The sequence below is a fragment of the Erpetoichthys calabaricus genome, chromosome 18 (genome assembly GCF_900747795.2).
Source record: "Erpetoichthys calabaricus chromosome 18, fErpCal1.3, whole genome shotgun sequence".
Lineage (NCBI taxonomy): Eukaryota > Metazoa > Chordata > Cladistia > Polypteriformes > Polypteridae > Erpetoichthys > Erpetoichthys calabaricus.
In genome coordinates this window covers 51,639,325-51,652,292 of record NC_041411.2, presented here as the reverse complement: position 1 = coordinate 51,652,292, position 12,968 = coordinate 51,639,325, and the positions used below count along the sequence as shown (strand labels likewise).

General features: G+C 38.5%; 1 protein-coding gene and 1 long non-coding RNA gene across 3 annotated transcripts in view; one reads left to right on the top strand and one right to left on the bottom strand.

Annotated features, from left to right (window-relative positions):
* Nucleotides 1–12,968, bottom strand: part of shq1 (SHQ1, H/ACA ribonucleoprotein assembly factor) — a 92,463-nt gene that overhangs the window by 72,358 nt on the left and 7,137 nt on the right. Inside the window, 3 exon segments of the mRNA XM_051921546.1 lie at nt 2,646–2,768; nt 7,576–7,640; nt 8,431–8,592. Coding sequence (XP_051777506.1) covers nt 2,646–2,768; nt 7,576–7,640; nt 8,431–8,573 — 331 coding nt within the window. The 5' untranslated portion in view covers nt 8,574–8,592.
* On the top strand, nt 5,968–7,126 carry LOC127526299 (uncharacterized). Of its 2 annotated transcripts, XR_007933926.1 has the most exons (3): nt 5,972–6,139; nt 6,561–6,923; nt 6,955–7,126. It is a non-coding gene; the product is annotated as an uncharacterized LOC127526299 (long non-coding RNA). The 2 variants fall into 2 exon arrangements; XR_007933925.1 differs by lacking the exon at nt 6,955–7,126 and having other exon boundaries at nt 5,968–6,139; nt 6,561–6,827.

Genomic DNA, 12,968 nt, shown 5'->3' with positions numbered 1-12,968 from the left:
ACTTTGAAGAATATCCCCTTGGAAAATAATCCTACTGTTCATTAACACCCCATTTCCAATAAAACGTGTCATAGAATTCTCCATGGAAGCACAGAAAGTCTGTCAATAAGCTAATGCTGCTTCACTGCAAACTGAGTTGAAAGACCACCAAGAAAACCTTCCTCTGAAGGAAGCTCACTATGACCCGTCACTTTTCTTGCTTCATAACAGACACAGCAGTAAACAGTACCTTGCATGTCTGAATCCCAGAAAATTTACGTTTTGTGTAGAGTGCAAATTCCCCCTCTGCTTATTTGAATTTTCCTCCAGAGGCTCTGGTTTTCCTCCCACATGCCAATGCAGTGTATGCTAGATTAACTGTGAATCTGAATTAGTCCTGGACTGCCACCTCATACAGAGTTTTAAATCCTCCTAGGACTAGCTCTAGTTCCTTATGAACCTAACTGGGATTTAAAAAAGTTAAAATAATAACAAACTTTATATATAGCTCCTTTTCCATGACTGATGGATGGATAAAAAAATTAGAGAATTAAAAGGTTTAATATTAACATTAGTTATTTCTAATATTGAAGACTACACATTTTCTAAGGACATCATCAAAATGTTTTTGAATTAGAGGAGATCCATATCTGTGATTCCATCCATCCATCCATTTTCCAACCAGCTGAATCCAAACACAGGGTCACGGGGGGGTCTGCTGGAGCCAATCCCAGCCAACACAGGGCACAAGGCAGGAACCAATCCCGGGCAGGGTGCCAACCCAACGCAGGACACACACAAACACACCAAGCACACACTAGGGCCAATTTAGAATCGCCAACCCACCTAATCCGCATGTCTTTGGACTGTGGGAGGAAACCGGAGCTCCCGGAGGAAACCTACGCAGACACGGGGAGAACATGCAAACTCCACGCAGGGAGGACCCGGGAAGCGAACCCTGGTCTCCTAACTGCGAGGCAGCAGCGCTACCACTGCGCCACCGTGCCGCCATCTGTGATTCCCATACTTTTGTTTTCCAAAACATTTCACTGAAATACATTACTTATTTTTAGAAAATACAGAGATGTAAATAGCATTTAGTTAGTTTCCTTATATTAAAGGATAAATGATAATACAAAGACCACAGTTAAATAATCTAAATCAGGGGTGGGCAAAGTCATTCCTGGAGGGCCGCAGTGGCTGCAGGTTTTTGTTCCAACCCAGTTGTTTAATAAGAAGCACTTATTGCTCTAGAAACACTTCTGCATCATTTTAGTTATCTCCCTCATTAAGATTTGGAACCCTTATTGCTTATTTAAGTCTTAAACAGCTGCATTCTCAGATTTTAAATGCTCCTTATTAGCAATAAGATGCAAATGACAAAAGAAACCAGCAGTTGTCCATTTTGCTTGTTACCCTTTACACCTGTGTGTATTTATCGTGCACTATTTGGTTTAATTAAATACTTGGAAGGAAAGAGAAGAGAAAAAAGTGAAGGATTGAGAATTACCCATCCGTTTTACACTTCAAAGTATTTGGATGGTATCCTTAGAATGGAAAAAAAATCTCGGATATGAGAATGACTTGACATACCAGAGTTAAAGCACTAATAAGCCATGAAATGTAATTATTGGCAAGGATTGTTTTCTAATTAAGCAACTGGGTTGGAACAGAAACCTGCGGCCACTGCGGCCCTCCAGGAATGACTTTGCCCTCCCCTGATCTAAATGCTGCTTTGGAAAAAAAAAAAAAAAAAAAAAAACAATTAAAATTTCTGAATCTTAAAAAGGTAATTAACTAAAATATGCCAAAAACATGTTCTGTTAGAAGTAATGATTGGCTTTTTTGTAAGCAAAGGTCTAGAAATGAAAAACCTACAGCAAACATGGCACTCCAGAATCAGACATTCCTGCCTTAGACTGTAACACTGAGTGATGGGAAGGGATATATAGGCAATATACCTGTCATCTCTTCCCTCTAATGTTGTCTACACCACAAATCTAAAAGAAGAACAAAGGTTCTCTTATAAAATAATAGCATTAAAAACATTACCACTGTTTCTCATTGACATTCATGTCACAGCATGAAACAGCAAATGATTAAACTTTTTATTTCATTTTAGCTGAAAATTTAATTCAGATATCATATAACTGTTACTTTGTAGCAACTAGTTATGTGTCAGATTTTGACAGACATATTGGACAAATTATTAGCAGAATATTTTGCTTCTTAAATGCAAACATAATCATGTCACACAAAGTACTAAAAACTTGACAACAGCAGACAACAAACATGCCTATAATTGACTAGTTGATCATATCATATTTAAAACTAACTTTTTATTTATCCACTACATTTTACTGCTTCTAGAGAAACTCAAATATTAAAATAAGCAAATTAACTATTGGTAAAATAAAAAAATACCTCATTTACTTTTCTAAAGATTAAACATATTTACCATAAAGACTGTAATCGCAAATGATAAATATAAATACTGTCACCCTTGTATCTAATGCAGAATGACCTGAAGATAATCTGAAATATGTTTTCCCTAATAATCTGTGTTACATTAATGCTGAATCACTTTCTGTATCATGCACCTTTAAAAAGTAGATGATGAAACCAGCAACTAGTTTTTCAGAGAAATCTCATCATGTGGCACATACCTATCTCCTCCACTAAAGGCCGAGCAGACCTTAGACCTTTGGGTGCTAGTAAAGCTGTTAACATTTGAAGTCCTTCAAAATGTTGACCTGGGATCTCTTTGGCAACTATAACAGTAAAAACACCTGTGGATTAGAAAGAGAAAAAATAAACTCCTTTGAAAAAATGAAATAACAGGTTTAAAACATTATTGTTTGTAACAATTCACTGATACTAAAAAGGATTTGAATTCCCCAACAACATCTGTTTAGGAATTCATAGCAAGACAACTGAAGTGCAGGCAATATGAGGAAAATCTAGAGGACACGGTTCTACAAATTTTTATATTCATTTACCATTCATGTCAGTGCTAGTCAAAATAGTCAAGATCAGACCAACTACTTGCCTTTTTCATTTTTATTAATTATACTGCATCTGTAAAATTGCTGACTTGTTTTGTGCAAAGTTTTAGTTTGTGCTTAATAACCTGAGTTAGTAGCCTGCATCCTTTTTTGGTTGTCATCATTTGTTGTCTACAATGTACTAACAGCATAACCTGTACGATCACAGTGACTTGGGATCAACAGTACAGAATAACGGGGACTATGGAAGAGAGGTGAAAAAGAGAGTGCAGGCAGGGTGGAATAGGTGGAAAGGAGAGTCAGGAGTAATTTGTGACAGACGGCTATCAGCAAGAGTGAAAGGGAAGGTCTACAGGACGGTAGTGTGGCCAGCTTTGTTATATGGGTTGGAGACAGAGGCACTGTCCAAAAAACAAGAGACACAGCTGGAGGAGGCAGAGTTAAAGATGTTAAGATTTGCACTGTGTGTAACAAGGATGGACAGGATTAGACAGGAGTAAATTAGAGGATCAGCTCAGGTTGGATGGTTTGGAGACAAAGTCAGAGAGGCAAGATTGCGTAGGTTTGGACATGTACAGAGGAGAGATGCTGGATATATTGGGAAAAAGGATGACAAAGATAGAGCTGCCAGGCAAGAGGAAAAGAGGAAGGCCTAAGAGAAGGTTTATGGATGTGGTGAGAGAGGACATGCAGGTGATGGGCATAACAGAGCAAGATGTAGAGGACAGGAAGATATGGAAAAAGTTGATCCACTGTGGCAACCCCTAATAGAAGCAGCCAGAAGAAGAAGAGGATAGTAAGGTAATCATTTGTAAAATTTACAATAAAGCACATGATGTGTTGGCCACCTTGCAGTACTGCTAACTAGGTCTGAATGCCTATATGACTTTTGCACGTTCTTCTCATGTCTGAAAGGCTTATTCTCTTGACACTGCATTTTTTTTTGCACTACCCATCAGTAGTATTATATATTTCTTGAATATTTCATGTGATTAAAATACCAGGTAGTCCTGAGCTTTCTAAATGAGCAAATCCCATTAAATTAATGTTTTGTATTCTGTGAAAAGATGTAATAATTCTAAAGATCAAAAGGGGCTGAAAATGGGAACTTATTTTTGGTGCTTTTCTTCTTTTATGGAGTAATATTGATTGTGATTTTATGCTAGTATTGTTCATTTTCTTTTGGTAATTTCACTTTATTTTTGATATTGATATCATACCAATCCATACCATTTTCATAACTCTTGAACTGGAATCATCTGTGTGTGACAACTGATCCACTAAAAGCCTATTTGTGATCCATGTTTAACTACACATTACAGTAAAGGGCTCTTAAAAAGCATGTATAAAATTTAGCCTACCAACACATGTAAATGTCTTCACTGTTATTTTTGAATAAGACTCATTGTTACAAAACCTGTTAATGAACAAAAATGTGATAAATGACTCTTTGGTGAAGCAACCAAAAAGTGTAAAATGCTCAACTTTCACATCAGGTAACTTAGTCCCATCCACACTTGAATGTTACACCATATGTATATTTTCTAACTTGCTTTATTTTGAGCTAGTTTTAATATATTATAATATGCACTCAAATATAATACAGTATACTTTATAAATTTGCAAGCACCGCTTTCTCTTCTGGTTTTCAGCAGTGGCATCTTGCGCCACTGTCTTCTACCCTGCAGCCTCCTATAATGTTAGGAAGAATGCAGACCAGGGGTTCCCACTCTTTTTCGGCTTGCGAGCTACTTTTAAAATAAATAAGTCGAAATGATCTACCTACATTAAAAATGCTATATATTATATATATATTGTGACGAATGGCCGGGTCCCATGCCTGGCCGGGATGCCCCTGCTGTGTATGTTCCGGGAGAGCAGCCATGGACAGCTCAATACCTCCCCCGGGGCGCTTGGTGGCAGCCTCCCTGGCCGACGCTGATTCCCCAACCTCCCGCAGGGTTCCATGGGAGATGGAGTCCTCCACAGCTTGGTTGGGGCCCGGGGTTGCCACTAGGGGGGGCTGTCTGCTTCCAACAGCCCGGCTGGACGAATCTGCAGCCCCACCTGGAAGTGCAATTAGGACCAGGTGGTCAAGCACCTGGAACGCTTCCAGGTGGGTTATAAAAAGGGCCAGCCACCACCACTCGAAAGCCAGAATCGGGGGGAGGAGGAGGACTAAGCTAGAGGAGTAGTGGTGGTCAAGGAGAAGAGTGTTTTTATGTGTTAAGTGCTTTGTGGGACTGTGTTGGGCCTGTGGGACATGGGGAAGGCGTGCCCCATGGCTGAAGAGAAAATAAAAGTTTGTTTGTTTAAGTACGTGCCTCTGCGTCAGTCTGTGCCGGGTCGGGTGCTATATAGTGCCTTTCACAAAGTTATATATTATATATATATATATATATTGTGAGAGATTGTGGTCTCCGTGACCCCTTGAACCCTCTGAGCAGACGTCAGACACCATATAAAAGTCCAAATATAACTTTTATTTAGACTAATATGTGCACCAAGCACCCCATACACTACAACACTCATATAACTAATCAATAATCAATACACAATACAATAACCACCACTCCCAGACACTTCGCCCTCCTACCTCCCAGCTCTGCTTGGCGTACTGGGCTTTCCCATAGTCCTTTATACTCCCTGACCCGGAAGGGGTTCCTGGCACAACCCACAAGTCCGTATTCCTTCCGGGTCAGGGTAAACAGTCCTTTTGTTTAACCCGGAAGTACACTGTTTCCTCCTGTCCTGGGATTATGACGTACTTCCGAATCATAGGGCATATAAGAGTCCCCGGGTTTCCCTACAGCGACTCCTGGTGGTCCCCAAGGCATCCAGCAGGGCTGTGCATAAAAACTACATAGTCCATGAGTCCCTGCTGGAACTCGGGGCATGTCCATGCTGCAGGGAAAGCTCCACCTGGCAGCTTGGGGGTATTGGCCGGAATGACAAGCCGGCCGCATATCACAATATACTGAATATATTTTATACATAAAATATTTCTTGTCCTACCTTGCATAACTGAATAACCTTTATGGCACAATAACAATTCAATACATTTATGGTTACTACAGTATTTGGATTTAATAATCTTCATGTGGGAAAAGGCTGACTTGCATAAATAAGTAGAGCCAAATAATGCAGTCAAGGAGGTAGCACATTTCCTCATGTTTGGGTACTTTTCCTGTGTGAGTAAGTTCCAAAACTGTCCATGAGCCCCAGACTTCAGCTGAATGTCATCCTGTAGTGTCAAAATCTCATCTTCCACTGTAGAGGAGTTTTAGGTGAAACAGTGTTGCAATTTTTGATGCGGGTGAATCACCCTCAACATCTTGCCTAAATGGATAGCACTTAAATGTAGAGATTGGCTCAAGTAAAGCCGAGTCTTGAAACCATCTGTCAAAGTCTGACAGGCAATTTTCAATCTGCTCTGTGTAGCATATGCTATCATATTGTGCACACGCCTTCCATTGCGTCTCCAGCTCTGACGGGAGGTTTTTGATGTTCCCCAAATCAAGGTGCTGCAGCTGTAAGTACAGATGTTGCATTTTTCGTTTGAAAGCATTAACTGAGCTTTTGAATTCAGCAGAGTGAAAAATGACGGCTATCCCATTAACTGCGATTTTAGTTCCCTCTCCTTTCTCTTTCTCAGATCGCTTTTCGGAAGGAAGTCAGTTTCATAGTTTTTATGAACAGTTCGAAAGTGCCTTTCCACATTTTCCTTCTTTGGAATAGCAATGATAGATTGACAGATCAGACAAACGCACTTTGATTGTAACATTGTGAGAAAAAAAAATCCTCTTCCAATTCCACATCCAGCCCATACCATCCCCAAACAATTTTTTTTTTTTTAAATCCCTTCTTTAGTCGATATAAATTGGAAGGTTAACTAGATCACAGCCGGAGTTTTGCAGTAGCTCGCGCGTTTGATTGTGCGTGCAGGATGACCAGTGTGTTAGAAGAAAAGAGATCTCAGACTGGCCGCCCTGTATGTCAATCAAGTGGCAAATGCCATAGGGAGGATACAGTATATGATAGACAAACGTTTAAAAAACATTTTTTTGAATGCAACACGATCTACCTGCACTACCTTTGCGATCTACTGGTCGATCGCAATCGACGCATTGGGCACCCCTGATGTAGACACTCCAGTCTTCTACCACAGTACTTCATAAGAGTAATGAAATACTTTAGAACATTTATTTTTTACAGAAGACCCAGTAGCAGCCTTGCAGTCTTTTTGGCTTTGAAACCCCATCAGATTTATTTTCTACACCATCCTGCTAGGTGGATTTTTTCTTTATCTGTACTCCCTGACCATAGCACCAGGCTCATCATTATAATCATTAGATGATTTATATTTAGCAATTTAATCCATATTTAAGCACTCTGCTATTTCTAGTACTTACTTTTTTACTTATTATGTATTTTTACTTATATTATGCAAGTTTTCATTTATATATTAATTTTTATCTTGTTGATTTATTTATTCTTTGAAATGGTTAATTTTCTTTTCTTAACTTCTTGTAATTTACTTTGAGCTACATGAAAACATGCTAATAGAAATAAATGTTGTTACTGATGATACCTTTATCAACATCAAAAGTACTGCTTCCTCTTCCATCTTCAACAATCCTTCCTGGAAGATGTAACCTGCAAAGCCAAACAGCAAAAATGAAAAAAAAATTCATATTTAATTGTAATAAAAAATACAAAAGTAAATTTTTGTTAACCACTTACTGTGGTTACAGTACGAAGTACAAAGTAACCACGAAGCCATGACCAGTTACCTAAAAAGATAAGCTAGGATGACAGGTAGCATCATTTTTAAAAAGAAATTCCCTTCAGTTTGTAATGTACATAGTACATGGGGTGCATTTGGCTTATACATCATTTCATAAATGTGTGTAGCGTGCATTAGTTAATTTGTAATATTTAACAGGAATTTTCTGTATAAAAACAAGAAAGTTACAAAAGTTCTGTTTCTACCATATAAGCAAGGCTACAGCAAAAAGATCCATATACAATATATCTCATTAATATGTCTTTTTATTAATAAAATCTATTTTATTATTTACTTTAAAATCGATGTAAATTCTGCTTATACTTTACAATGCACAGTATGGAAACTGGAGGATATTTACTAATTTATTAAACATTTTTTCAACAGAAGTAAATGCTACTTTTATCTGAGTAAAATTTTCCAAGCTTCCATTTATAATTTTACTTGTATAGTTTCTATTTAAGATACATTTACTTAAGTAACTTTTTTTCTATGTAGAAATACTTATGCTTGAGTAAAATTTTAAAATACTTTTAGTACCTCTGGTAACTATGTCACTGTGACCTGAATTAGAACATTCACTGTTGTTCTGCAGGTTTTAAATGGTGAATAACAGAATGTAGATATTTTCTGTGTTACCTGCTTTCTAGTGCTACTTGCCTCAAAAAGTATGGTTTGGCATAAAATTTTAAATCTTCTCCATTCATATAGAGGTCAAATTCTGAAGTCCTTGTATAAGGGACACGGATTGTTACAGTAAGGAAATCTAAATCCTGGGTCAGCTCAAATGCTGGGGTAATCATTGTACCAAATGTTTTGATCCTAAAAAGAAGAAAAAAAACACACACACACACACATTTGAATAATGAACTGTTAGTAGTAAATTACACAAACCTGAACAGCAGAGTCTAACAAGTTAAATATGATGAAGCACTGATAAAAAATAAAAAACTTTTAATAGTCATTTCATCCATGCTGCTAAAAGACTTAAATTAATAATTTTAAAAAGAAGGAAAACAGTGAGGTTGGGTTACAGACCTTGGAAAAGATTTCCACTTGGAGTCTAAAAGGAGACTGGCAGTAATAGCCCCCAAACTGAGTATTTTCATTTGATAAGGGCACTAAAATGTGTAGATAAGAATTAAGCAATGAAGAAAAGGAAAGTCAAAAACAGAGGAGTTAAAAAAATTACAAAGAAAATAACATAAGGAAAAAACAGAACAAGAGCAAAATATATGCAAAATTATGTGATCACAAATGACACATCAGGGGTTTTCTCACAGTACAGGGGGTCCACGGGTTACAACGTCTTGACATACGACGTTTCAAGTTTACAACACTCACCACTACCATAAAAACTTAAAAAAAAATTGAGAGTGAGTGTTTCAGTTTACGCTGTTAGCGTCGTACTTACAGACTATGTGGGTGAACTAGTTTGGTTGCGCGCAGTGGAAGACTACGCAGTAACGCAGCGTATGAGTGAGGGAGTTGGCGAACTAGTTTGGTTGCGGGTGGCACAAGTGTTCTGTTTGTGTTGCTTTGTCTAGCGACTTTTTGGCCCTTATCATGGCTCCTAAATGAAAGTCAGAGTCTTCAGATGGCAGTGCTTTGAAGAAGTGGAAAGACATCACGATGGAAGTGAAATTAGATATTGTAAAGAGATCAGAAGGAAGAAAGGTAAGGAATTTTTTTTTTTTTATTAACACTCATTTTTTGTCATTTTTTCTGTTACTACAGTAGAGTGCAGTATATTTATGTCCTTTTCCTTTTTCTGTGGCTTAGTTGTGTTTTTATGTTCTAGATTATGATTTTGCAAATGTGTTAGGATAGGTAAGTGACTTAGACTAGGTCCTTTTTCTGTGGCTTAGTTGTGTTTTTATGTTCTAGATTATGATTTTGCAAATGTGTTAGGATAGGTAAGTGACTTAGACTAGGGTGTGTTTTGACTTACATCAAAATTCGGATTACATCACTGTTGCAGGAACGGAACTGTGTTGTAATCCGAGGACCCCCTGTATAAAGTTTACTGGAGATTAATATACAGTATTCACAAACTGAAATTGGTTAAACTAATAACTAGGGTTTTCAGAGCTAGGTTTTTTGCAAATGGTATCACAACACAATGAAGGATGGGGTTTGGTAATAAAACGGAGGCCATGAATCTAAATATTGAGACCAGAATATTAGAAACATTTATTTTTTTTTTTTTACCAGAACGGGCCATTCAGCTTAACAAACCACACCAAGTATATCCCTCCTAATTTCTCCAAAATAACATCAAGTTTTGCATGTCCCCACAGTTTTACTTTCTGTCAGACTCCTTGGAAATTTAAAAAACTTCAAATCATATCACCTCTTAATCGCTGTTTGCTTAAACAAAAAGGTTCAACTTCTTTAATTTTTCCTCCTTACTCACACCCTGCAACTTGCAACAGATGAGGCCTCATAAGTGTGTTATAAAACTTACGCATAACCTCCTTGGACTTGCACTCTACACATTGTGCTAAATAACCATACATTCTGCTAACCTTCTTAATGACTTCTGTACAATGTCTGGATACCGCCAGTGATGACACCAGTACAGCTCCTAGGGGTACTATCAAGTATTAGTCCTTTCATTATGTATTCACGTCTAACATTTCTACTTCCTAGGTGTAATACAATTTAATTACATTAAATTTCTTCAGCCACAATTCCACCCAAGCCTGTTCAAGGCCCTCTGTAATGATTCTGTAGAGTCCAGATTATCTGACAGCATACCTCATTTGGTATCATCTGCAAATTTAACCAGTTTGTTGCTTATACAGTAGACCCCCGCGAAGTCGCGGACTCAGTCGTTCGTGAATTTTTCCTTAGAACCTAACTATTAATTGTTAGCGGAAAGTGCAAATATCCTCCGCAATTTTTTTTATGGCTTTTTTCGTGGCAATACTGTGCTGTAGAGAGAACAGGAAGTACCCGCTAAGGCAGGCATGCGCAACCTTTCCGCTATTGACGGCCGCACTACAGACTTTTTACTTTAATAACGGCCGCCAGTAAGTCCAAGTAAACTTAATAATGTTTTATGATTTATGTAAAAATTTACAGATTACACATTAAAACAGAGTATGATATATCTGACAATATTCAATTTACTGGTCTACATATGTAAAAAAATGTCTACGAAACGTCATATAGGACAAAAAACCTTTACAGCAATTGTTTCAGGAAGTTTGGAAAACATCGCCATTAATGGCTTCCTTGCTCTTGCATGTTTGCAGACAGACTTGCAAAGTCAGGGGACTCGCTGGAGACCATTAGCCGTATTCCAGACTCTAGATTGCTGTCTACCAATCGGGTTCGGTACTTGTTTTTCAGATATTTCATTCTGGAAAACGCTGCTTCGCACATATGATGACCGTTTGCTAATGGCGATAGGCAGTGTATGGACATAGCCACAAGGCCGTACAGGCGTACACTCCCATTTCCTTCTCAGTTCCATATTGGCTAGCCGCTAGTCACGTGACTTCAAATGTACTCCTGGGTGTCAGCCCATTTCAACCGAACTTAATATTCAAGTAAGCAAATCGGCTTTCGGCGTCACCATACCGACCCGGCCGACAAAGATTCCGCGGCGTTGAGACCCCTTACTCGCTGGAGTCCAGAGACCCTACACCTGCACGGCCGCCATTACGTACACTTTAATATACACGTCCACGGCCGCCAAAGTCCTTGCCCACGGCCGCATGCGGCCGTACGGCCGCAGGTTGCGCACAGCTGCGCTAAGGGAAACGTGGTTTTGGGATGGTGAAAGTAGCCAATCCGAGAGCGTTATTCATTTCTCCTTGCTGCTGATTGACTGCTGCCCTGTGACGTGTCTCCAGCCGAGTGTCCTCCTGTTTTCCATTTTTTTTATTGTATTCATTTTTGTTATTCTTAAACGCACAAGATGTCGCTGAAACGCCCTGCACCTTCTAAGGCTTCTGGCACTGAGCCTAAGTGCCAGAAGAAGTTTAAAACACTCCAGGAGAAGGTTGAACTAGTGGATTTGCTCCGGGAACTAAAAAGTTATGCTGCAGTAGCGTGCCAGTATGGCATTAGTGAAAGCACCGCATGCTACATAAAGAAGAACGAAGCAGTGATCTGGAGTACCGTATCTGTAAATTTCTGTGATAGTGCCAAAAAGGTAACGACCGTAAGGAATAAAAATATCGTCAGGATGGAATCTGCCTTGGCATTGTGGATCATCGACTGCAGGAAGAAGAACATCCCCTTGGATGGTAACATCATCTGTGAGAAAGCATGGAAATTGTACCAGCAGTTCGCTACAGGAGATAATGTAGCAACTTCCCATCACAATGTTCGTGAAACCTATAAAGAAAAGCCGGCACGAACCCCCACCAGAAGAAGACCCGTCCAAAGATACGACTCCTTCTGAAGCACCTGAAGAAGAGGCGCCAAAGAGGAGTTTTAAATCCTCTGCATCATCATCATCAATATCATTCATTATTGGTGAGTACCCGTACATTTTACTGAATGAAATTATTATGTATTTACTCTACTTATAACAAAGAAAATGACAGCGCATACCAAAGAAAATGCGCTTGCATGAATTACAGTATGTATAGTGGTAACATCTGTATTTTACATTCTAGCACCACAGGAGACATAGCAGTACAGTACTGTACAGTATACGGGTTTATCTTTGCATTCTGTTTTTAGGTAATGTATTAAGGTAATTTTTTAGGTAATGTATTAATGTATTAAGCTGAGTTTGCAATGAAATTAAAGTACTTTGGGGGCATACTGTATTTAGGGTTTAAACTATAAAAATAGGCATTTAAAAGGCATTTTTAACCACATCCAAAAGTCGCGGTTTTTCACAATTCGCGGGTGTTCTAGGAACGTAAACCCCGCAAATTTTGGGGGTGTACTGTATTCCTATTTAGATCATTTATATATATTAAATTAGCAAAGGCCATAGCACTGATCTCTGAGGGACACCATTTTTAACATCACCTAATTCTGATAGGGTTCCTCATACCATAACCCTTTGCTTCCTATGTTTAACTAATTTTGAAACCATCCACACATTACTCCCTGAACCCTCACTTCTTTTAGTCTTATTGGTAGCCTGTCATGTGCCACTTTATCAAATGTCTCCAGAAAAATCAAGATAAATAATAGTATATTCAACTCTCTGATGGTATGCTTTTGTT